Source organism: Thrips palmi, unplaced genomic scaffold, assembly GCF_012932325.1.
Source record: "Thrips palmi isolate BJ-2018 unplaced genomic scaffold, TpBJ-2018v1 HiC_scaffold_17, whole genome shotgun sequence".
NCBI lineage: Eukaryota > Metazoa > Arthropoda > Insecta > Thysanoptera > Thripidae > Thrips > Thrips palmi.
This window is the reverse complement of record NW_023144626.1, coordinates 10288657-10314762: the sequence shown is the minus strand read 5'-3', so window position 1 is coordinate 10314762 and position 26106 is coordinate 10288657. Positions and strand designations below refer to the sequence as shown.

General features: G+C 47.6%; 4 protein-coding genes across 4 annotated transcripts; 2 read left to right on the top strand and 2 right to left on the bottom strand.

The window, feature by feature from the left end:
* Window positions 1–1270: 1270 nt before the first annotated feature.
* On the bottom strand, window positions 1271–6319 carry LOC117643843 (collagen alpha-6(IV) chain-like). Its single transcript, XM_034382959.1, has 4 exons — window positions 6044–6319; window positions 3768–4025; window positions 3037–3375; window positions 1271–1996 (listed from the first exon to the last, which is right to left on the bottom strand). Exons 1-4 carry the CDS (start codon window positions 6083–6085, stop codon window positions 1427–1429), a joined length of 1209 nt encoding a protein of 402 aa, XP_034238850.1. The 5' UTR covers window positions 6086–6319; the 3' UTR covers window positions 1271–1426.
* A 2153-nt stretch (window positions 6320–8472) lies between these two features.
* On the bottom strand, window positions 8473–11124 carry LOC117643455 (collagen alpha-2(IV) chain-like). Its single transcript, XM_034382372.1, has 4 exons — window positions 11000–11124; window positions 10479–10736; window positions 9775–10086; window positions 8473–9194 (listed from the first exon to the last, which is right to left on the bottom strand). The coding sequence occupies exons 1-4, from the start codon at window positions 11039–11041 to the stop codon at window positions 8625–8627; spliced, it is 1182 nt and encodes a 393-aa protein (XP_034238263.1). The 5' UTR covers window positions 11042–11124; the 3' UTR covers window positions 8473–8624.
* A 3069-nt stretch (window positions 11125–14193) lies between these two features.
* On the top strand, window positions 14194–16332 carry LOC117643456. The gene is made up of 3 exons (XM_034382374.1): window positions 14194–14343; window positions 14427–14636; window positions 14886–16332. The coding sequence occupies exons 1-3, from the start codon at window positions 14208–14210 to the stop codon at window positions 15308–15310; spliced, it is 771 nt and encodes a 256-aa protein (XP_034238265.1). The 5' UTR covers window positions 14194–14207; the 3' UTR covers window positions 15311–16332.
* Window positions 16333–19098: 2766 nt separating this feature from the next.
* Window positions 19099–24686, top strand: LOC117643457 (protein mono-ADP-ribosyltransferase TIPARP-like; the record flags this gene model as incomplete). The annotated part of the gene is made up of 4 exons (XM_034382375.1): window positions 19099–19255; window positions 21333–21421; window positions 21495–21710; window positions 24301–24686. Coding segments are annotated over exons 2-4 (675 nt in total), but the record flags the coding sequence as incomplete, so codon positions are not given.
* Between the last annotated feature and the right edge of the window lie 1420 nt (window positions 24687–26106).

Genomic DNA, 26106 nt, shown 5'->3' with positions numbered 1-26106 from the left:
GGAAAATTTGAGAGAAACGACTAAAAGTTAACGTAACCATCCATAACTCAGAAACTAAAATAAGGTGGTGTACAACTCTTAGTGCATGAGTTAATGCAATGGAAAGGAACTTTTATCCAGGAATTGAGATATCTGGACAAATATTTAGAAAAAAAACTTAGAAAGTCACTTTGGTCACTTCAGTCATCATAACCATAAATTTCTTTGCTTATCATCGCAAAATCAACTCAAACCTTGGTTGTAACAATTAACTCACTGTGGCAAGCACACGATCCAACACGCACCGGTGCACACGAAGTGAACGTATCAGATTCGTCCAACCAGAAGTTTGAACTAATATCCGATGAAGGCACTTTGGGGACGAGTGTGAACGGGGAGAGGTGAATAACTTAGAACACCTCTCGCCCTCTCACCGCCCGCCCCTTCAGTTTCGGGAGATGCGTACAGCGAGCGCAGAGTCACTACAGCGTCAAGAAGGGTCATCAGCAGAAAACACTTCGAACTAAAATGCACTTCTTTCCGTCGACATGACTTCAGCGCGCCGAGCGAGTGGACCTGACGCAAAATACACGTGATGTGTGCACCTTGGAAGACTGCTGGAGACTGGCGTTTTGCGTGCAGGGCGCCGGGTCGGCCAAAACATTCCGAGTTGCCGACGGATTAGCGCTCCCCTCCTTGCCGAGCCAATCAGAGGGCGCCTCCAGCCGGCCCTGCCTCGCCGGACTTTCCGAGAATGCACCGGCGGGGACAGTCCTGCGGCCGCTGCACTGGGCTCGGCTCGGTGCTCGGCCCTGCTCGGTGCCGAACGGACTCAGCCGAACAAGTCCGAGACAAACTAGATCGCTTTCGGGCCTACTAGCTTAGCTGGTCAAGGTGCTCCCAGAGCGCTATAAAGAGGGCTACTCTGGGGCTCAAGGTGCTACCTTCGGGGCAGTCCGATTAAGGCAGCGTATGTAGAAAGAGAGGGCGGGAGTCAGACGAGTCGGGCAGAAAATTAAGACCGGACGCTGAATTCTACTTTCAGACTCGCGGGGCAAATTATTAAACCTTGTTAAGTCTGAATTTTCAGACCGCCGCGTCTGAAATTTTTTTAAGACTACAAGGTCCGTATTTTTAGACCTGCGGTCCAAATATTAGGACTCTAGTCTGAAAACGAAATTCAGACGGACAAGTCTGACACTTTCGGTCTGAATTTTAAGAATTTTTTTAACAGTGTACCTTTAATAGTTCTGTTCATTCGGTTTCGAGAGGAGAAGAAAGAGAAATAACATGCATTTTAAGACTTTAATTTATTAATCTTTGAAATATCGTCGGTAAAAGGAACAGCAAACAATAATGCAGCTCCTCCTGCTGCAAGCATGAGCGCAAAATCTTTGGCATGAGCTCTAAGAGCAGGGTGAGCATCTCACTGTTTTGCCGTCAAGACTTAGCCCAGGGAGGGGAGAGCTCCGGTGGGGAGGGCACGGCCGAGACCGAGACCCAAGTTGGTGGCGGAGTTGGCAGCGCCGAGTCCCGCAGCGATGCCGCGGTTGGCGAGGTTCTGGGCGGTGCCCACGGCGGTCTGGGCCAAACCGGCGCCGAGGCCGGCGAAGCCCTGAGCGAGGTCGGAGGCCCCCTGGATGGCCTTCAGGCCGGTGGCGGCCGCAGCCTCGGCGGCGTTGGTCACGTCGCGGGCCTGCCTGTTCAGGACGGACGTAGCAGCGGCGGGCAGAGAGGAGGCCAAGTTCAGGCCGGTGGAGGCGGCACCCTGGGCGGCGTTGGCGGCTGAGGAGGCCAGCTGGGCGGGAAGGCTGGCGATGTTCTGGACACCGCTAAGACCGGGAAGTCCCTGAAGGTTGCTCAGACCAGGAAGGCTCTGAAGGTTGCTCAGACCAGGAAGGCCCTGAAGGTTGTTCAGACCGGGAAGGCCCTGAAGGTTGCTCAGGCCAGGAAGGCCCTGAAGGTTGCTCAGACCCGAAAGTCCCTGGATGCCGGACAGGAGCGGGCTGGGAGAAGCCTGTATTTCAAGTAAGAAAGGAAGATTTACAAACCAGTGACAATTCTAATTCGTCAGCAGTCCTCACTTTTTATTTTGTGGATAGTTCATAAGTGGTACAATGCACTCCCAAAATCACTGAAACTTTCTTTTGTCTTTTAAGGACGACTTTGTGTCATTATAAATTATTTGAAGGATGCACTTGACGACGAAGAACACTACTTCGTAAATTGCTTTGCTGATCTTGGTTCGATAAATTCAATAGTTTCCACCGGACATGTATGTTTGCAGTACTTTCGTAACCGTTTTATCGTCAACTTCGACATCGACTTTTAAAAAAAAACTTGTCATCTCGACACGGTAAAAGTGTTGCCTTGAAATTCATGTCGAGTTCCAATCCACACCACTTTTTGTTTGTCTTCTCGAAACAAGTCCATTTTCGGAAAGTGATTTTGATTTGGGCCAGTTAAGAAATTCACTCAAACCTCTTAGAAATACAAGGTAGGTTTACGCCAGACCGCGTCTTGTCGTAACAGGCTTCGCGATGTCTCGCTGCCTGTTCCTCCAATCCGCGCCTGGCGTACCTACCTTGGCCTGCGGCGCTAGCCTGCCTTCGGCAGGCAATGGCTTGTCCATCGTCGGTTACTTCTGACTTGGTGCGTGCTGGGGGGCTCCGCCCCCCAGACCCCCCTTCTTCAACACAGAAGTGATCTGCCTGCAGAAAACTCGATTTTTCGCCGTTTTTTAAGTGTTTTTCGGCTATAAAAACTGAACCAGTTGAGCTAGGATAGTGAAATTTCGCGTGTGCCGAGCCAAGGACATGCCCAAAAAGTGTGCAAAATCTCACCGAGATCGGCCGAGCCGTTCAGGAGGAGTAGTGCGGACACACACACACACACACACACACACAGACAGGAAAAACTTTTCAACCCCAATGGAGTAACAGGCTTCGCTATCGCTCAGCCAAAAACCAAGGCAGCCCCTAGGATTACAAGGCAGGACTTTTACTGTGTCCTTGCATTCAACTTCTAGGGGGCGTTGGAACCGTTGGCACTACCAACCTCGGCGGAGCGGGTCTGCCTGTTAAGGACGGACGACGCAGCGGCGGGCAGAGAGGAGGCGGCGTTGATGCCCGAGGAAGCCAGCTGGGTGGGAAGGGAGGCCAGGCTGGAGATGTCCTGGATGCCGTTAAGGCCCGGAAGACCCTGCAGGTTGCTCAGACCAGGAAGTCCCTGAAGGTTGCTCAGACCAGGAAGTCCCTGAAGGTTGCTCAGACCAGGAAGTCCCTGAAGGTTGCTCAGACCAGGAAGTCCCTGGAGGTTGCTCAGACCAGGAAGTCCCTGAAGGTTGCTCAGACCCGAAAGTCCCTGGATGCCGGACAGGAGGGGGCTGGGAGAAGCCTGTGTTTAAATAGAGAAAGATTTATAGAGACAATAATAAAGGGGTCGTCCCAGGTTGTGCACGTACTACGTAACGTTTTCCACAAACCCATGTTCCTTCTTAGTGATTGTCAAATGCGGGAAAGACAGAAGACGTTAAGCAACTAATGAGTTTCATCAGTTCTAATCGTACTTTAGATTTTGTTAATTCATTAATTGCAGTGCACTCCTAAAGCCGTTAGCGCTACTTTCGGTCTTTTAAAGAAACTTTCAAGTGATTACAAATTTAAAGGATGCACTCGACTATAAAGATACGTCCGTCACCATTTTGTCAACTGCAAGAGCAACTTCAAGAAGTTGAGATCCCTTTGCATTTCACTTGGGGCGTTGAGAACGTCGGTGGCAATACCAACCTCGGCGGAGCGGGCCGGCCTGCTCAGAATGGACGACGCAGCGGCGGGCAGAGAGGAGGCGGCGTTGATGCCAGAGGAGGCCAGCTGGGCGGGAAGGCTGGTCAGGCTGGAGATGTCCTGGACACCGCTCAGACCCGGAAGTCCCTGGAGGCTGCTGAGACCCGGAAGTCCCTGCAGGTTGCTCAGACCCGGAAGCCCCTGCAGACTGTTCAGACCCGAAAGTCCTTGGTTGCCGGACAGGATCGGGCTGGCAGAAGCCTGTATGTTTCAAGAAAGAAATACTCATAAACCAGTGTCACGGGGCAAACAAATCGACGGACTCTCCAGGTAAATTCACTGGTACTTTGACAAAGTGACGAAAGTCCACAATCTCTTATTTTTCAGGAGAGTCAAAACAAGTCTAAAATTTGAGCTGCAAAATAGAGTTTTGGGATTTGATGGTTGAGTTTAACACCATAGAATCCTGAAGGCATGAGTGTTCTTTAGGTTCAAGAGCCATTGCAATCGGCAGCTTAGTTCCCGAGATAGAGGACATTCGCCATTTGTCAGCGTACGAAAATGAGGTCAAAACGACGAAAGTCCAACCGTACTTTGACAAAACGACGAAAGTCCGACCGTACTTTGATAAAACGACGAAAGTCCATACGTAATTTGACAATATGGCGAAAGTCCACCTTTACTGCTAACACAAATTAAACAAGGTAGGTTTACGCCAGACCGCGTCTTGTCGTAACAGGCTTCGCGATGTCTCGCTGCCTGTTCCTCCAATCCGCGCCTGGCGTACCTACCTTGGCCTGCGGCGCTAGCCTGCCTTCGGCAGGCAATGGCTTGTCCATCGTCGGTTACTTCTAACTTGATGCACGCTGGGGGGCTCCGCCCCCAGACCCCCCTTCATTCTAGATCCCTTGTAACTTTCTAACTTGTCAGGGCTGGGGGGCTCCGCCCCCCAGACCCCCCTTCTTCGAGACAGAAGTGATCTGCCTGCAGAAAACTCGATTTTTCGCCGTTTTTAGGTGTTTTCCGGCTATAAAAACTGAACCAGTTGAGCTAGGATAGTGAAATTTCGCGTGTGCCGAGCCAAGGACATGCCCAAAAAGTGTGCAAAATCTCACCTAGATCGGCCGAGCCGTACAGGAGGAGTAGTGCGGACACACACACACACACACACAGAAAGACGGACAGACAGACAGAAAAAACTTTTCAACCCCAATGGAGTAACAGGCTTCGCTATCGCTCAGCCAATGAAACTTTTCAACTCTAGCATGTTTTATGTTCATGCCGTCACTGAACTCATGAATAATTATCTTAATTGGAAAGCAAAGACGACCGGTTTTTGCAGTTGGGACTTTCGTCATATTGTCAAAGTACGGTTGGACTTTCGTCGTTTTGTCAAAGAACGGCTTTTCGTCATTTTGTCAAAGTACAGTTGGACTTTCGTCATTTTGAAGTATTTTCCTACGCTGAATCTATTAGAGATATCGACATATGCTTTTCACCAGTCGACAGGAAATCAAAAGTTCTAGAACGCAGCCAAAAATTTCATTTTATCAAAATTTTGGACTTTCGTCACTCTGTCAAAGTATCAGTGAATTATTGACCAGTCTCGACCCGTACACTTTTCCGCACACTCATGGACAGGGGTGCGGAGGCTCCGTGCCCTTGTCATTGTTGTTGAAAAGCTTCGAGGTGTCTCTAAGAGTCTCCAAGTCTCGCACTGTTAAAAATAATCGTAAATTTACGACATTTTGTAAAACAATTATGTCGTTTTTAAACGACATATTTTATTACGACTCAAGTCGTAAATATACGACATTTTTGTCGCTAATTTTGATAGCGAGACGTTCCGTTTTGAAACGAATGAAGTCGTAAATTTACAACTTTATCGTAAGTTTACGAACGGTCGTAATTTATCTTTGGAATATGTTGTGCAGTTATGACTTCAGTCGTACATTTACGAATCTTGTCGTAAATTTGTGCAATGAATCGTAAATGAACGACACAAATCGTAAATAAGCGAGCAAAATTGCAACTTTTCATCAACTTTTCGGAGATTTTAGATTTCAAAATATGTAATCGCGAATTCGACATTGTCGTAGAGAAACGATTTTTTAGTCGTTCAGTTACGACGAAGTAGTTTCTGCACGATTTCTGTCGCTATCAAAATTAGCGAAGTTTTTGTCGCTAATTTATGACAAAATTTCTGACAGTGCGGTGTGTTGAGTTGACACGCTTTCTTTGACCTCTAATGCGAGTGATACTGCTGCAGGTGTACTCACCACGGCGCAGAGGGCCAGAATGCAGCACAGGAACTTGGCCATGGTGGATCTCGGTTGACTACTGGCAGGTAAGTCTTGTCATTTGGTGATTCGCTGGCCCTTTATATACAGATTGCCTATTTTGGGACTACGTCTGCCTTAAATCCGCCCCTTCCGTGCTCAGTTTGCACAAGTGGCCGCTTTCGACGCGCGGAGACTGCCTCACGAAAACACGTATAGAGAACGTCAGAGACGCGGATTTATTTACCTACTCAAGTCTTTGAACTGCGTAGTGCGTCAAGGCACATCAGGCTGGCCAAACAAAGGCATTCCATTTATGTCTATTGAAGCGGAAATGCCTGTAGTTCACTAGTACCCAAGGAATGTGACGTCACGTTCGTTTTCACGTGAAAACGGCGTCACAAACGGTGAAAATTTACAGTCAAACGAATGGGACATACCGCGCCGCTTTGTCACATTACTTCGGGTGTGACACGCAATCAGCTGTCGAACTGTCACATTGAAACGAATGTGACACCTATGTACTGTCACGTTCGTTTGAATGTGACATGCCCACTTTGTCACATTAAAACGAACGTGACACCCCTTAATCTGACAATCATGGCGTGTCACATTCAAACGAACGTGACAAAGTGGGCATGCCACTATTCAAACGAATGTGACAGTACATGGATGTCACATTCGTTTGGATGTTACACGACAGGTGTACTTGGGCACCATGTGTCACATTCGTTTTAGTGTGACAGTTCGACAGCTGATTGCGTGTCACACCCGAAGTAATGTGACAAAGCGGTGCGGTGTGTTACATTCGTTTGACTGTAAATTTTCACCGTTTGACACGCTTAGACTAACATCGCCGTTTTCACGTGAAAACAAACGTGACGTCGCATTCCTTGGCTACCAGTGTAGCGGCTACGTTTACTGCCCCATGGTAAGGCATTACTTCATTTTATAGGTCAAAGTGCCTGCGTGGCTTTTACACCCTTTCAAAGGTTCTTTAAATTCATAGACTTTTTTGATAAAGGGTGGGCATACAGGCCTAAAAGTACTATTCAGTTCTACCGGAGTATGTTCTTTGAAAGTACAATAAATTCTCGATAAAAAATTTGACAAGAATTTGTGTATTTTTGTTGTGGTTTTTTCTTGCAGTGCGACGCACATTGTTAGTTTCCTGCGCAACATACGAAATTTCTTCGTAAAGCATTTAGAGAGGGCCAACCGCGCCATAGAGCTCCTGGGAAAAGGCGGCGTGCAAATATTACGTCACCAATTTTAGGCCTCTTCCCCCCCCCCCCCCCCGGGTCATCGGTTTAACCTAACCTTCCCATGTGTTTAAGATAGGACCGTCATCAGAAGCCAGTCCTCTCCCCCCTAAAATGATGACTCGTGTACTCTGCGGGCGGTCTCCGCCCCCCCCCCCCCCCCCCCCCCACGTCCTACGCCAATAAAACCCGATCGACGAGAACCCCACACGGTGAAACCGATGCCTGGAAATTTCCAGATATATCGCATTTCCAGATATTATCTGGAAATGCCGTTTTTTTTTCAGATATATATCTGGGATTTGACTATTTCCAGATATTATCTGGAAAAAGTACACATTTCCAGACAATATCTGGAAAAAAACGACTATTTCCAGATAATATCCAGATAATATCTGGAAATGCGAAAAAATATCTGGAAATTTCCAGACATCGGTTTCACCGTGTGGGGTTCTCGTCGATAGGGTTTTATTGGCGTAGAACGTGGGGGGGCGGAGACCGCCCGCAGAGTACACAAGGTGACCCTCCGTGCTCTGCGGCCGTGCTCGGCCTCGCTGGATGGCGCGCCTCAAACCACACATTCCGATACAGCTGGGAAGAATGCCTACCAGACGGACGACGAAGAATTCGAACAATGCCAGGTGCACTGTACCAGAGACTCATGGCGTTGGGACCAGACCTCTTGGCCAAGTACACACAAGTGCATTGCATACCTATTGACACACTTGCCATACTGTATGCCACGGACCCATGACTTAATGAAACGCCTATCCTATACGCTCAGATGTGTACAATTGCCAAGTATGCACAGTGATTGGCCAAGTATGTATTTTAAGGTGTATGTATGTGTGTGCTAAGAAGACTGGTTTGTAGCTTTAAACAATGCTCGGGAAGGCTTACTCACGTACGAAGCATTCCATAAAGTGGTGAGATGAAAATAGGCTCATTTGAGACTCAACTGGGAAAAAAGTATCGAGGGTTTGAGACGTGTGTTTGAGGGGTCTGCAACTGATCAAAATTGTGTACAAGTGTGGCGAGATTTTACTGAATTCAGCCATTCTTTTAGCCTACATACAGGTGTTTGTCTCACAAAGTGTCGTTCGTGTGTTCAAGATGCCTTTAATAATTCTTTTCATTCGGGTTCGAGAGGAGAAGAAATAACATGTATTTTAAGGCTTTAATTTATTAATCTTTGAAATGTCGTCGGTAAAAGGAACAGCAAACAATAATGCAGCACCTCCTGCTGCAAGCATGAGCGCAAAATCTTTGGCATGAGCTCTAAGAGCAGGGTGAGCATCTCACTGTTTTGCCGTCAAGACTTAGCCCAGGGAGGGGAAGGCTCCGGTGGGGAGGGCACGGCCGAGACCGAGACCCAAGTTGGTGGCGGAGTTGGCAGCGCCGAGTCCCGCAGCGATGCCGCGGTTGGCGAGGTTCTGGGCGGTGCCCACGGCGGTCTGGGCCAAACCGGCGCCGAGGCCGGCGAAGCCCTGAGCGAGGTCGGAGGCCCCCTGGATGGCCTTCAGGCCGGTGGCGGCCGCAGCCTCGGCGGCGTTGGTCACGTCGCGGGCCTGCCTGTTCAGGACGGACGTAGCAGCGGCGGGCAGAGAGGAGGCCAAGTTCAGGCCGGTGGAGGCGGCACCCTGGGCGGCGTTGGCGGCTGAGGAGGCCAGCTGGGCGGGAAGGCTGGCGATGTTCTGGACACCGCTAAGACCAGGAAGGCCCTGAAGGTTGCTAAGACCGGGAAGGCTCTGAAGGTTGCTCAGACCGGGAAGGCCCTGAAGGTTGTTCAGACCGGGAAGGCCCTGAAGGTTGCTCAGGCCAGGAAGGCCCTGAAGGTTGCTCAGACCCGAAAGTCCCTGGATGCCGGACAGGAGCGGGCTGGGAGAAGCCTGTATTTCAAGTAAGAAAGGAAGATTTACAAACCAGTGACAATTCTAATTCGTCAGCAGTCCTCACTTTTTATTTTGTGGATAGTTCATAAGTGGTACAATGCACTCCCAAAATCACTGAAACTTTCTTTTGTCTTTTAAGGACGATTTTGTGACGTTACAATTTATTTGAAGGATGCACTTGACTACGAAGAACACTACTTCGTAAATTGCTTTGCTGTTCTTGGTACGTTAAATTCAATAGTTTCCACCGGACATGTATGTTTGCAGTACTTTCGTAACCGTTTTATCGTCAACTTCGAGATCGATTTAAAAAAAAAAACTTGTGATCTCGACACGGTAAAAGTGCTGCCTTGAAATTCAAGTCGATTTCCCGTCCAAACCTATGACATGTGTTGGCATTTTTTGTTTGTCTTCTCGAGATATATCCATGTCTAAAAAGTGATTTTGATTTGGGCCAGTTAAAAAAATCACTCAAACCTCTTAAAACCAAGACATCCCCTTGGATTTCAAGGCGGGACTTTTACTGTGTCCTTGCATTCAACTTCTAGGGGGCGTTGGAACCGTTGGCACTACCAACCTCGGCGGAGCGGGTCTGCCTGTTAAGGACGGACGACGCAGCGGCGGGCAGAGAGGAGGCGGCGTTGATGCCCGAGGAAGCCAGCTGGGTGGGAAGGGAGGCCAGGCTGGAGATGTCCTGGATGCCGTTAAGGCCCGGAAGACCCTGCAGGTTGCTCAGACCAGGAAGTCCCTGAAGGTTGCTCAGACCAGGAAGTCCCTGAAGGTTGCTCAGACCAGGAAGTCCCTGGAGGTTGCTCAGACCAGGAAGTCCCTGAAGGTTGCTCAGACCCGAAAGTCCCTGGATGCCGGACAGGAGGGGGCTGGGAGAAGCCTGTGTTTAAATAGAGAAAGACTTATAGAGACAATAATAAAGGGGTCGTCCCAGGTTGCGCACGTACTACGTAACGTTTTCCACAGACCCGTGTTGCTTCTTAGTGATTGTCAAATGCGGGAAAGACAGAAGACGTTAAGCAACTAATGAGTTTCATCAGTTCTAATCGTACTTTAGATTTTGTTAATTCATTAATTGCAGTGCACTCCTAAAGCCGTTAGCGCTACTTTCGGTCTTTTAGAGAAACTTTCAAGTGATTACCAATTTAAAGGATGCACTTGACTTCTAAGATTCGTCCGTCACCATTTTGTCAACTGCAAGAGCAACTTCGAGAAGTTGAAATCCCTTTGCATTTCACTTGGGGCGTTGAGAACGTCGGTGGCAATACCAACCTCGGCGGAGCGGGCCGGCCTGCTCAGAATGGACGACGCAGCGGCGGGCAGAGAGGAGGCGGCGTTGATGCCAGAGGAGGCCAGCTGGGCGGGAAGGCTGGTCAGGCTGGAGATGTCCTGGACACCGCTCAGACCCGGAAGTCCCTGGAGGCTGCTGAGACCCGGAAGTCCCTGCAGGTTGCTCAGACCCGGAAGCCCCTGCAGACTGTTCAGACCCGAAAGTCCTTGGATGCCAGACAGGATCGGGCTGGCAGAAGCCTGTATGTTTCAAGAAAGAAATACTCATAAAGCAATGTCAGGGGGGGGCAAAAAAAAATTACGGACTGTCCAGGTAAATTATTGACCAGTCTTGACCCGTACACTTTTCCGTACACTCATGGACAGAGGTACGGACGGAGGCTCCGTGCCCTCGTCAATGTTGTTCAAAAGCTTTGAAGTGTCTCTAAGAGTCTCCAAGTCTCGGTATGTTGAATTGACACGCTTTCTTTGCCCTCTGGAGCGAACGATCCTGCTGTACTCACCACGGCACAGAGGGCCAGAATGCAGCACAGGAATTTGGCCATGGTGGATCTCGGTTGACTACTGGCAGGTAAGTCTTGTCATTGGGTGATTCGCAAGCCCTTTATATACAGACTGCATATTCTGGTACTACGTATGCCTTAAATCCGCCCCTTCCGTGCTCAGTTTGCACAAGTGGCCGCTTTCGACGCGCGGAGACTGCCTCACGAAACCACGTATAGAGAACGTCAGAGACGCGGATTTATTTACCTACTCAAGTGTTTGAACTGCGTAGTGCGTCAAGGCACATCAGGCTGGCCAAACAAAGGCATTCGTTTCATGTCTATTAGCGGAAATGCCTGAAGTAGCGGCTACGTCTACTGCCCCATGGCAAGGCATTAGTTCATTTCAGAGGTCAAAGTGCCTGCATTTTTTTTACGCCCTTTCAAAGGTTGTTTATAATAAATCCATAGACTATTTGGGTAAAGGGCGTGACGGGGTTAATACTTCAAAGGGCATACAGGCCTGAAAGTACTATTCAGTTATACCGGAGTACCCTTTTGTTGTTCTTTGAAAGTGCAATAAATTCCCGATAAAAAAATTGGACAGGAATTTGTATACTTTTGTTGTGGTTTTTTCTTGCAGTGCGACGCACATTGTAATCTTACAGACGCACTGTCTTGCTTGTTTGCCTCACCCGCAGGGGAGTTAGTCAACGGTTGCGGGTGCAGCGAGGTCTCGCGTGTTGGGTAAGGTGGGCCTGCGTACACTCTTGATGTTTAACGGTGAGATTTGAGCCGTGTTATAGGGAAAATTCGGCGCAAGCACAGTGCGAGGCTAAATTCCTTCCTTTCGCGAGTCCTTTTCGGATTTTTGCCATAAGATATAACGTATTATCTTCGTACTACGAAGAAAGACTTGAGCTATTTCCTGCGTAACATACGAAATTTCTTCGTGAAGCATTGAGAGTGTGCCAACCGCGCCATAGGGTTCCTGGGAAAAACCAGGTACTGTTTTTACCGTGTTCCAACCGCGTGCGGGATGTGACCCGACGTCACATTCTTCATATATAATAACACTTCTAACTCTAAAGAGGTTGGAGGTGGAGTGTTTGTCGAAGGGTAGACCACGACCCCACCCCATCCCCCACCCCAGCCTCGCAGTTATGAGAAAGAAGTGACGGCGCCAAACGGACTGAATTAAACATTCGCGCGAATTATGAGACGGAGGGAGGGAGGGCAACGCAGGGCAAAGCGGGGCAGGGCAACCGCTGGCCGGCGAGACTGACTCCGAGCGGGAGGTTCTTCTCACTCGCACGCTCAGGGCGTGGCGTTTCGGTGCGAGAGAGGCAGAGCCAGGGCACCTCCCGCCCGGAAACAACCGGCAGGGCGCAGGTGTGCAGGGCTGGGCGTAGAATGATGCAGCCCGTAGGGAGGCTAAGGGGTAATGCACCTTCTGGCGTAGAGCGCGTGGCGGACCCTGCCCTGAGTGGCCGATGGGGCCGAGGAGCATTGATTGCCAACTTATAGGGGCACAACGTGCCTTTTTTTGCCTAACCTTATGGGTATGCACTGAAAAACCAAACGTAGTCTAGGCCGCACCACTGGTGTGGTGAAATGGGTGCCATTCTGACCATATCAGTTGGTGTGGTCTAGACCACGTTTCATGTGGTCTTTCCATGCAATGACCGCAGCAAATGCACCAAACGTGGTCTAGACCACACCAACTGATGCGGTCAAAATGGCACCCATTTGACCACACCAGTTGGTGCGGTCTAGACCACCTTTGATTTTTCAGTGTTCACTACAAGATCAAATGTGTGCTTAGTACACAGCTATGGGAGCGTACTTGCAAGCACACATCTATAGCTGTATGCTTGGGGACAAGCACACATCTATAGGTGTGTGCTTGGCAAGCACACAGCTACAGGTGTATGCTTGGCAAGTACACATCTATAGGTGTATGCTTGGCCAAGCACACTTTAATCCCACCCATTTAAAGGCATACTCCTCCAGCTGTGTGCTTGGCCAAGCATACATCTAGAGATGTGTGCTTGTCCAAGCATACATCTGTAGATGTGTGCTTGTCCAAGCATACACCTATAGATGTGTACTTGGCAAGCATACACCTATAGATGTGTGCTTGCAAGTACGCTCCCACAGCTGTGTACTAAGCACAAATTTGATCTTGTAGTGTAGCTGTGGCCGGCGGGGACGCTCCCCGTCCCCACTTTTCCTCTTTCCCTCTGATTGGATAGGGGAATTCGCCCTTGTGGTTTCTATCGATTCATGGATTCTTGTGCCTTTGGGACAGCCGCCAACACTTGTGCATTAAAGACAAGTCTGTCACAAATTGATTTCATCTTTCCACACTCGGGTAAAACTACTTTGCGCCTTACATCCATAAGCAGCTTGTTATATGAAAGTATTTTGAGCATATAAGTCTAAAGAGGAAATACATCGTAATTTACGAACTGCATGTCTTAGAAAATAAATAGTGTGCTCCCTACTAATGATCGAAATACTTCTTGATGTTTTCAGCGTGCAATGCTGATGCCATAAGCGTGGTGACAAAGTCATATACTAGTTTAATCATTTATTTTTTTTTGGTCAGAAAAATAAGCCTTGAAATGGACATTAAGTGAAGACGAGACGTTCACAGTGTAGTTGAGTTTCACAGGAAATAAATAAGTGTGTAAACTTAACTTTTTCTGAGTCATCGACCAGTAGAAACAATCTCTTTATTCCGATACATCATTTTTTATGACCAGTGCTGTAGACCGCGCCCTCCATTGTATTCCTTCTGGACTGCAGGTGCCAGTCCTGCTTATCAAAGCGTCTGGCGGCCTCACCAACGGGTGAGTCACTGAGTCTTGACGGCTGTTGCCGAGTATAACATGCACCCATAAACAATCATTCAAAATGAGTAGCTGTCATTTTCCCAACCTCGTGAACCAAGACAAGGAAACCTAATAGCCCAAAAGGACGGAACAGCTTTGATCAAGCCTTGAGTACTTACCGATCGTAGCTTTCAGGCTATTCCCCTCCGTGGACTCTTTTAGGCTTTGACGTGATCCTTTTTATAAGCAGAGTGAGTTGCTGCGCAAAAAGGTAACACGTTGAAGCCTGTTTTTTAATCAGATAATGCCCCCTGCACTGAGACGCCGCCGAACCCCTTCGAGCGTGATAGCGCTTCAGCCAATCAGCAGCGACCTCGTGCATATAAAACCTGATGCAACCAAACGCAACGGCCAGTGCAGTTCGTCCCACGTCGCCATTTACCGTCTTTCCAAGAGTTGCTGCTATGGCGTTGGTGACAAGGACTACTTTGGATCCTGGGGAGGATGAGTACAAGGAGATAGCAAAGAGTGAGTACCTGGAGGAAAGCGAAAGATCTATGCCGAGCAGCTGAGAAGAATCCGGCAGAACCTAACTGGAGTCCCGATTTCAGCTTTCAACTCAGGACGCTTAGTGAACTCGGGCTGCGAGTTGTTGTCTGTCGAGAAGGTGCACAACGCAACACTGACGCAGCTGTTCTGGGAAACAGCTCAACGGTACCAGAGGGACTACGGCCACGTTAACATTGTGAAGGGGTGGCACGGCACCAAAAAGGAAAACGTTGCCTCCATCCTACAAAATAACTTCGACGTCTCCAACACAGGTAAATATCCCATTGCAGAAGCCCAGCAGAAAATTCATTTCCGATTTGTGGCTGAATGCACTCGATAATGGGTCACAGACGTTTCTCAACTTAAATTTACACAAAAAACGAACGCTGGATTTTCAGGACTTCTCAGAAGTCACCGTAGGTGGAGCGGGACTTCTGTCATTGGTGCTGCCTGCACTACATTAAAATACCTGCATTATAAATTGGAGCGCATATTGTTAACACAGTTTGTCTGTGATGCAGGTCGCCACCGTTATGGCCCGGGGGTGTCTTTCTCCAGTGTGCCATCTTACGCGTTCCACTACTGCGACAAGAGGACATCCGAGGCCTGCATGCTACTGGTCAACGTTCTCGTGTCCGAAGTCATTGAGTTGCCCGAAAACAAGGATGAAAACAGTGTGCCGAGTGAGCTTCCGTTCCTACCTGGCAGCAGCTCCCTGCGCTATGACACCTCCACCAAGGACAAGGACAACCTGATCGTCTTCGCCAAGCGCCACGAGCACGCCTTCCTGCCCACTCACGTGGTGCACTTCAAGCGCATCCCAGTCCCTCCGCCGAGATGCAGCCGCCGGATCAGCTTTGTATTGTCAGGCGAAATGTGGAACCTGAATAATTTCAATCCATTTGCCTCGCCAATGGATACGCTTGGCGGATCACCGGGTGGCTAGCTGGATCAGAGGAAATGGCACCGCCCGAGCAGTGGACGGCCCTCGCCCTCGTCCATCATGGGTGAGAAGTCGCGTTTGTTGGGGTGGATACGGTGGACCTAATACTGGATACGTTTTGATTTTTGCTGTATGTACTCGGACTCTCTCGCAGGCATCCCGAGGGGGTAAACACTACTCCCTATTACGGGGTATTACACTTGTATTACGCATGTATTACGCCTTGATTTCATTGAAAAATGACATTTTTTATACTTTTGGTCCCAAAATGTATTACTACTACGCATATTACGGCGTAATACCCGACTTTTGTGTACAGGGTATTACGCAAGTGTTTACCCCCTCGAGGCATCCTTAACTGAACACAATTTTGCCCGCCTTAACGTTGACTTACCCATCGTAACTTTTGATACGTGCTCACGCACAAGACATCCTGTTATGTACGAAGTTTGTCCAGTTAATCGAAAATGAGCATTTTTCTGGCTTCCTGTGATGCATAGAATCATTTTAATTTTGCTCATGTTTTCTGTTAATTTATTTAGGTAACGGTTATCTTTGTGTTATACTAAGTTAAGGACCCCTGCTACGTCAACCGGACTTGTATGAGTCCTACCTAGTGTTGGACTGAATTTCCTGACCTCCGAAGAGGCAGGGAGGATTTTCTGGTTTTTTGCTATTAATCTCCGTCGCCATGATTCGATAAATTTGAAGAGAAGAGTAAGTGTCGAAGTAGGACGTAATCTTAATTGACTTCGTCGCCATGACCCGCAATGATTCGTGATCCAGTGAAAGTGAAATATGTTCGGCCGAGCCGGTCAATTCTACTAAGTTCTTTCTAGCTGGGTCTGTCGGTCATTGATAGGGTTTTAAAATACCTATGAAACCTATATCCGTAAAGGAGGAATAAGCAGCACATGCATGTTATAGTAATTTTAAAGAAAAACAGGCTTGTCATAGTTGTCGTCGATGTGCCCGCCAAATTTTATCCAAGTCATAATGATCACCGTCGCTATGATCCGATAAATGATCAAAGAAAGTTATGGTTGCCGTTTCCGTGATCCTATAAATGATCAAAGTGATGAAAGATGGCTTTGATCACTTTGATCATTTTCATTTGCGGCGAGGGCGAGCATAATGATCATTTATCGGATCATGGCGACGGTGAGGCTTTATGATTTGGTTTTCTTTGTTGATCTACGATGATTAACTATCAAATCTGAGTGTCGTGAAGCGACGAAAACTACTTCAGGATAATTTTCCCTTGGAGGATTTTGTCACCTTCTGGCTGTCATTATTTACATTTGCTAAGTATTTTCAATCTTAATCTTTCAGTATGATTTCTTAATCTGAGCCTATCAACCTTGAGGTTTATTGGGCCTTACGTGTCCGTGTCATGCCATGATGACACTCCTCTACACTGTGCGAAAAAAAAACAGTAAATCCCGTAAATTTTTTTGCCGGGATTTACTGTAGCTCAGGACACAGTATTTACTGTGCCTGGTTACAGCATTTACTGTTCCTGGTACAGGATATTCCGTACTCCACTCCTGTGGTAACAGTAAATCCCGTACAAAGTACAGTAGATCCTGTAAAAAAAAGGACGGTAAATCCTGTACTCTGAACTACAGTGACAGCTGTACTAATCACTACAGGATTTACCGTGATTTTTTCCCACAGTGTACTAAATCACAAAGTCTTTTATTCCTTATGAGCGTTAAGTATAGAACCTTAATGGTGCTGGATTCGACCTGTCAAATAGTCAACGTTTCTCTGCTGTCCTATTGTCTTTTTTATATGAAAATTGATGTAAATTTAAAATCAATATAAGACAGCCAAATGGTACGCGTCTTAACTGCCTGCTCCGTGAGTACCAGTTGGCCATGTACCAAGTTGACCGTTTTTTAAAATGTTTATCGTTTTATTAAAAATAAGAACATGTGGTTTTTATTGACGCTTCGTGCGTTTTAAATAAAGATGAGTTTTCTGTATGCCTTGTGTACCTTCGTATCGCCCCCCCCCCTTTCCCAAAGCCTTCAAAATCACCTACAGTAAAAACTATACGAAGAACCGCTTTGTAATACGAAGAGAATGAAGGCATGGTAAAATCTACGAAGAAATGCTCCGTATTACGAAGGATTTTGCTTCGTAATACGAAGCAAGTCTACAATGCCTTCATTTTCTTTGTAGTTACGAAGCAAATGCTTCGTAGGCTGAGTGTATGTAGGGACACGTCACGAAGATTGAGGCGTTGAAGCAGAATAGGCACGCATTTTGCCTATCTGGCAGGCGCCTGCCGGACCGAGAGCCGAGGACTTCCCTGGCGGAGCCGAAGGACTGTGTCCGAGCTTGGAGTAAAACTGTTAGGGAGTCCTAACTCGAGCTGCACCTTTCTGTTTGCCAACGCCCTGAAGGCTTGATTTTCAACTTAGAGACATTTCCAATAGCTCATTTTGTCACAAAAAGAGTGAGGATTTACGGGATGCAAACAGATTGGAGCTAACCCATACCGTCTCGGAGCTCAGGGCGTTTCTGTTCGTGGCACTAGGTGTCCGGCGAATCGTAGAGAGTAAGAGATAGTTTCGGAACTTTGCCACCATATAGCTCCTGACTGGGGCAACTTAGAAGGTTCTGGTTTTGAAAATTGGATTTAAAAGGCGGAGAAGATGAACGGGATGTAATCAGCATTAATGAATTCGGTCGGTTTCATAGGATGCATTACCGACCGGGTGGTTTTCTCTCTCTAGCATTCGCCAGACAGCTCAGCCCACCGCCGCGCCAGTTAGGACTCCCCACTGTATTACTCCAAGGTCCGAGCTAATGCTCTCACCCAGTCTTCCCCCTCCACCACCCTGCATCCTGCATTTCCCTCCTCCCCGCACGCTTCTTCACACACTCGAGTCAGAAGCGCCTCCCTCCCAGCAGCTGCTCCGTACTCGTCAGTGCCACTAATATGATCCGACAAAATATACCAAAACCTATGTATGACATCTTCTGAATAAATAGGAAGCGCCCAGTAAAGAAGTCGTGTTTCCCTCTGCTTGGAATTTCACACAATCCACAGACGACATATTTAGAAGTAGCTGTCAAAAGGTGACGGAAGTGTAAGGTTGGCAGTGTGTGACCGCGTCCGAGTAACCCCACAGGGCCGCGTTCGAGGATGATGCAGGGGAATACAGTCTGTGCTCATGCATGCACGCTTCAGAGAGGACGAAAATCGGGACTATAGAGATTTAACCGCAAAGCCTCGCGCCAATCCGTTTCGATAGAGGTTCTCGAAATACTACACGCCTGGAATTGACAACGTAACTACTGATACTTCTGGATTGAGCTTTGTGCGGTAACGCATTAGCAATTTCTCATATGTGTAGCCTCACTCCCAGACTCTGTTTATGTCAATATGAAAACGCGTCAGAGGGGTATTCCCCTCGAAGGTTTGCAATCACGTATCCTTTCTTCGTGCGGGCCGCATCCTCTTCGGTAGAGAAGCCGTGTTGAGTGTCATTATCATTCGTTCGTGAAACACATTGTGGTGAGTGAAGTATCGGTCTCTTTTTGGACGCTTTCGACTTGCAGTCGATGACAACCAAACCAGTGTTCGTTGAACCAAACAAATATCAGGTTATGGGCGGTTATGGGTGTACGTTCCCCCCAAATCCAACAAATAGTCTCTGTTCTGGGGCGTTGTTACACTCGGTTTGTCTTGAATTTCGTGTCATTTTTTTGTCATGGAGACGAAATCCTAAATTTAGTCCTGCCATGGTTTACGTACACCGTTGCGAATCTTGACGGAGTTGATCCTGCTTAGGCCTCCATGTCCAGCTGTCTGACCGTCCGGCCGTCTGTCTGTCTGGCCGACACAACAGCGCCTTCCGTTTTGTCTTATCAGCAAGTGTCGAGTGTCGAGAGGTCTCCCAGCCAGTCGCAAGCTGTATGGACGGTTGCAAACGGGTGCGGCTGGAAACTGAAGCACCAAATCCTCTCAAAGAGACTCAACACAGCGAATGAGCGAGTCTATAGTCAAAAGGAACTTTTGAGTCAGAACCCCTCGGGCTCGACCTCGGGCCACAGCTATATTCTTCGTCAAAATTTGGGTTATTAATCCTTTGTCACTCAACTTAAAGCGAAGAATTGGTCATTGTCAAGAAATGGTTTCTTCTGCTCGCTCAAAATTCGCGAAAGGAAGCATCACAATATATAAGTTGGTGAAGAAAGATAATAACTCGCTCACTCGCAGTGTACCCTGTTGAAAGAGTAGGAAAAAAGGGGAGGAAGCAGCGATGATTTTCAAAACGAAACAATACCAGGGCCGTTACGACAGCAGTTTGCACTCATGACGAAAACCCAAAAACTGTAGGTATACTTAAGTGTACGCCAGACCGTGTCTTGTAACAGGCTTCGCGATGCTGCGCCATTTACGACAATCCACGCCTGGCGTTTACATCTCCCTTGGCCTGCGGCGCTTTCTGCTTGCCTGTCACAGAAATTGATGTTAAAGCAGTGAGTAGAGCACTTTGTGGCACTTTCTGTGGCAGGCAAGCAGAAAGCCAGGCGTGGATTGTCGTAACCGGCGCAGCATCGCGAAGCCTGTTACGACAAGACACGGTCTGGCGTACACTTACCTCGTTCTAGCTGCTACAGTTTTTTTGTTTTAATCATGTGCAAACTGTTGTTTCGGCCCTGGTGTTGTTTCGTATTGAATAACATCGAGGAGGGAGGTGTGTCACAACGCGATACCTCCTAGCAACAGACACGTACTTCGGGCACGCTTCTCAAAACTCACGTACCTTCGGCAGCTTGTGCAACAAACACGCAGTTTCGCCATTTCTAGTCAAAAAGCACGCAGTTTCCGCATTTTCGTCCTGGCGGGCACGGAAATGCATTTTGGGTATTTTTCATGGTTGGGCTAGTGAGGGACAGTCACTAAGTCACCATTAATAACCTCAAAACGGTTTCAGGAGTGCATTGAAATATTACAGGATGTTTGGAGGTTAAAGGTGGGTCTATATTTGATCCAGGAAGCGGAAGAAGGGGATAACTCAATTTTGGCCATTTTTCAGGAGAAACAAAAAACTGTTAGCAGGGTAAACTAAAACAAAACAAATGAATGTAGAAGATATTAATAATTTTAAAAAGCATTGGTAAAATTTTGGAAAAAAAACAAAAGTGTAAGGTCACTCCGTAGAGGATTTCTGCGACTTATCACTTTCCGTTGAAATGGAAAACAGAGTCAGCTCACCTTATATTTCCTAAACAAAGAGGAATTTGGAGACAAGTCAAGTGGAACAATAGTCTGCATAAAGTGTATGTTACTCTGGTGTATTTTTTGAACTTAGCTCTTTTTTCCAAATTGAAATTTAAAATTCAGGGGGGGGTTAAGTTGAGTTGATTCTTTTTACACTAGATTCATAAAAATACAAGTTGAGTTATATCCTTTTGCCAATTTGTCAAACGGACTCATGTGGACTTCCGTTGAGTTATCTCCATTTTCCAATGAAATTTAGACCGTAAAAGGGGTTAAGTCGAGTTATACCCTTTTTCCATGTGGATTTTCTCCTTAACTGCTTGGAATTCAGTCAAATAATTTGGTGTGATGATGGAAACCATTCTAAGGCACAATAATAAAATAAAAACTCAATTTAGGGATAAGTCAAGTTATTCCCTTCTTCCGCTCCTGGATCATTTAACGACAGATCGTTCCTGAAACCGTTTCCAGGTTATCAATGGTGGCTTAGTGACTGCACCTCACTAGAACAACCATAAAAGTCACCCAAAATGTATTTCCGTGCCCGCGAGGACGAAAATGCGCAAACTGCGTGCTTTTTGACTAGAAATGGCGAAACTGCGTGTTTGTTGCACAAGCGGCTGAAAGTACGTGAGTTTTGAGGTCTCCGAAGTACGTGTCTGTTGCTAGGAGGTATCGAACGTTTGGCTGACAACTTGAGAGGGTCAGCACACCGCATTCAGGGCGCAGGGTCCACAGAAAAAAGAAAGACTTTAAATTTTCTAATGGTTCTGTCTCTTTTAGCATTTGATCAAGACTGATGGCAGCCATGGCGTCAGTGGAGACGATCAAACTGGATCCGAAGTCAGCTGAGTACCGAGACATAGCACAAAGTTAGTTTCATCATGGAGAATTCTGTCCTTGTTAATGCTTATAACATTAGCCTAACCAGTGTCCCATTTTCAGAATTCAACTCGAAATTCATCGTGAACCTCAAGAAGTGCGAGTTGCTGTCCATCGAGAGGGTCCGGAACGAGGCACTGGAGCAACGCTTCCGAGACAAGAAAAAGGAGTACGAGGACGCCTACGGCCAAGTCAAGGTTGTCCAAGGGTGGCACGGCACCAAGGAGGACAACATTGCCTCAATTTTGAAGAACAACTTTGATGTCTCCGCGAACGCCGGTAAGCTGACGGGAATGCACGCGCTAAATGTTACAATTTTGTACGTGGTGCTGCACGATTTTAAACATCTTTTGCAAATTCTCCATAAAATTGCTCAAATTTGCATAAACTTATGCATTTTTATGCATAACATTATGCAAATTTCAAGTATGCACAAAACCGTGCAGGTTGCGCGTATAAATTTCTATTTAGTGTACATCATGGCAGGAAGGAGGCAGTGATCCTTCTGGGGCGTTACATCTTTTTATGCCCAGTAACGATAGCTGGGGTCAGGGCGGGGGAAAATCAATCACTGCAGGAGCGGCGGAAAATCGTACACTTCTACTTTAGACTAAATTGTTTTATTTTGATACCAGGAATTACTCCCTGGTGGTAATTGGTAGCCTTCCCTATCACGTGTCTCTAAATGGGAGAATCCAGTCTAAAAGCGGGTTGTCCTATTATTTTTCCCTCGAGGTGTTCGCAGTTCTTCCCCGCATTGACTCTAGTCTTTTGTGCAAGAGGCGAGGCAAGAGGACATATTTCAGGCCTAAAACAGATGCTCCTCATACGTCTTTCCCACGGACATTGGTTTTTTGTGCCGAGAAATGTTCAAAGTAACGTGACACTTGGTCACATTCATTTGAACATGATGGCACCACTACAAATCCAAAGGTCAGACTTTACGCCTCTGGAGAGGCGAGACAAAAAGTCTCGCCACATTTTGGCGATACTTTCATGTCTCGCCACAATATGGTCAGATTCAAATGTCTCGCCAATTTATGGCGAGACTTTTTTGTCTCGCCAAAATATGACCCAAAATTATTGAATAGGGTAGGCAATGCATGGATTCATGGCAAAATAGATAAACTACTGCATTATTCACAAAATTCATAAGAAAACATTTCTGATCACCACTGATAGTTGTTTGACCCACTGGGGACTCTCAAGAGTAACGCTGTTTGTTTCGCTCATAAACCAAGAGGTGCGTCTTCACATAACAGGGCCGCTCACATTCAGTTTCATTGAAATCAGATTGTACTCACACTAATCACAGTAGCACTGTGGCTATGAAGAAATTTGCAGGCAGGTTGAGAGTTGATTCATCCAATAAAGATTGTGTACAAACATGTAGCTGTGAGTACTGTACAACTTGGTCCAGAGCACAGATGGTGTAGACTGTTGATGAACTAAACATTTTGACAATTATCCTTTTCCACACGCAGTTTGACAATAGCTCGAACGATAAAAAGACATCTTCGCGAACAGATAACCCAGTTGGCAACAGTCGTCATCGCTCCAAACTAGAAAAAACTTAATTTTATTGATGCAAAGTCGGGAGGAAAACATGATAACCAGCGGCCATTTCCTCAGGTTACTTTTGTTTACGAGATGTGAGGATGTGACTGCGAATACTGGTTTGGTCATGCGTATAATTTCCCAACCCGAATCTGAATCTAAATCGTCACGCCCATAACTGCCCATAACCTCTTCTGTCCAAAAACAAAAACATAGCCTCTAAAATGGCTGCCAGCCTCTGAGCGATTGTTTGACTTGCAACGATATAATTTAGTTTTTCCTAGTTTCGAGCAATGACGACTGTTGCCAACTGGGTTATCTGTTTGCGAAGATGTCTTTTAATCGTTCGAGCTATTGTCAAACTGCGTGTGAAAAAGGAGAACTGTCAAAATGTTAAGTTCATCAACAGTCTGCACCATCTGTTCTCTGGGCTAAGTTGTACAGTACTCAAAGCTACATGTTTGTAGACAATCTTTATTGGATGAATCAACTCTCAACCTGCCTGCAAATTTCTTCATAGCCACAGTGCTACTGTGATTATTGTGAGTACAATCTGATTTCAATGAAACTGAATGTGAGCGGCCCTGTTATGTGAAGACGCACCTCTTGGTTTATGAGCGAAACAAACAGCGTTACTCTTGAGAGTCCCCAGTGGGTCAAACAACTATCAGTGGTGATCAGAAATGATTTCTCGTGAATTTTGTGAATAATGCAGTAGTTTATGTATTTTGCTATGAATCCATGCATTGCCTACCCTATTTAAATAATTTTGGGCCATATTTTGGCGAGACAAAAAAGTCTCGCCATAAATTGGCGAGACATTTGAATCTGACCATATTGTGGCGAGACATGAAAGTATCGCCAAAATGTGGCGAGACTTTTTGTCTCGCCACATTTTGGCGTAATGTCTTTCCATTCAGTTTGCAGTGACGTTCCTGGAATGAGAGTGTTTGCTGGGTAGGAGGCGCACGCGCGGACCTCGGCTTAGCCAGTCTAATACTGCAAATTGGATGGAAAGACTTCTCGCCAAAATATGGCGCCAGACGGTTACGGCCTAAGAGCCGTGGCTAGACACAAAAGTCTCGCCATTTTGTGGCGAGACTTTTTCGTCTGACCATTTTGTGGCGAGACTTTTTTGTCTGACCATTTTGTGGCGAGACGTTTTTTGCCTGACCAAATTTTGGCGAGATTTTCAGATCTGACCAAAACTTGGTGAGACTTATGACTCGCCTCTGGAGTGGCGAGAAGTCAGACCTTTGGATTTGTCGTGAAGTGACCCACAACTTGTTATTTCATTTATTTTTTTGTGCAGGCCGACGCCATCGTTTTGGCCCGGGCGTTTCATTCTCCTCCTTGTCGTCGTACGCCTACAACTACTGCGACAAAAATACCCCCGAGGCGTGCATGCTTCTGGCCGATGTCCTCGTATCCAACGTCGTGGAGGTGGCCGAAAAGAAGGACAGACGGAAGATGCTGCGCGCGCCGCCCTGCCTGCCTGGCAGCTCTCTCCGCTACGACACTACCGCCAAGAACAAGGAACGCATGGACGTGTTCGTGAAGGCAGACAGGGACGCCTTCATGCCCACTCACGTGGTGCGCTTCAAGCGCGGCGCCACCCCAGCCCAGGCTCCTCCCCGCGCTCCGGCCTTCGCCCAGGCCCGCGCTCCGGCCTTCGCTCCGGCCCGCAACCTGCAACGCGCCCCGCCCCGGGCCCCGGCCCGCGCTCCGGCCTTCGCCCCGGCCCGCGCTCCGGCCTTCGCCCAAGCCCGCGCTCCGGCCTTCGCTCCGGCCCGCGCTCTGGCCTTCGCCCAAGCCCGCGCTCCGGCCTTCGCTCCGGCCTTCGCCCAAGCCCGCGCTCCGGCCCGCGCTCCGGCCTTCGCTCCGGCCCGCAACCTGCAACGCGCCCCGCCCCGGGCCCCGGCCCGCGCTCCAGCCCGCGCTCCAGCCCGCGCCCCGCAACGTGACCCACCCCGGGCCCCACAACGCGCCTCGGCCCGGGCCCCGCAACGGATCCCGCCCCGGGCCGCTCGCACTCAGGCAGCGAACGCGGGCTTGGCTCTTCTCATGGACTCATTAACCTTGGATCACGACTACAATGACTTTGACCTCATTGATCATTTGTGGAGCTATGACAACGAGGATCATTGTGATGGAGACTACGCTGATCTGTATTTGGATCAAGATTTCAATGTCGAGGATCCCGATACTCTGTTTTTGGATGACCTCTATCACGAGGATCCCGATACTCTGTTTTTGGATGACCTCTATCACGAGGATCCCGATACTCTGTTTTTGGATGGCCTCTATCACGAGGATTCCGATACTCTGTTTTTGGATGACCTCTATCACGAGGATCCCGATACTCTGTTTTTGGATGACCTCTATCACGAGGATCCCGATACTCTGTTTTTGGATGACCCCTATCAGGTGGATCCCGATACTCTGTTTTTGGATGACTGATCAGGAGGATCCCGATGATCTTTTTAGAGAGTAGCCCCTCACATTTTGACCTAAGCGGGATGCTCTGCACCTATCTCTTAAAGAAAGTAACATAATGTCTAGTTTGTGTTTTGTTTTTTTATTTTTAAAATTTTTTTATGGCTTTTTGTACTTAGTAAGTGTTTTTAATTCTATTGTCCTACTTTTGCTCTTGTCTTTGAACAAATAAAATGTACGTTCGTTTCTGAGTTCACCAGTTGTGTTCACGCCAAAACGTCACGGATCTTGTTTTCTCACGATTTCAGCAGTTTGGGGCTGTCAGGCTCAGGCCAGTACGGATTCTGCTACAGTACTTCAATTTTCTGTGTCTCTGCGCTGGCTCATGCTTTCCTTATAGCGTTTTGTGGCCACACACAAAATCTATGTGTGTACTCAGTACACACTTCTAGGTGCGTGCTTACAAGCATGCACTTCTAGGTGTGTACTTGCCCAAGCACGCACCTAGAAGTGTGTACTTGAATGAGTACACACTTTAAAGTGTGTACTCAGTGAGAACACACATAGAAGTGCATGCGCTTTCCCTATGCCGCGCATGCACCTCACAAGTGTAATACCCCGTAATAGGGAGTAGTCTGTACAAGGTTCACCGGAGTGTTTACCCCCTCGCACGCACCTAGAA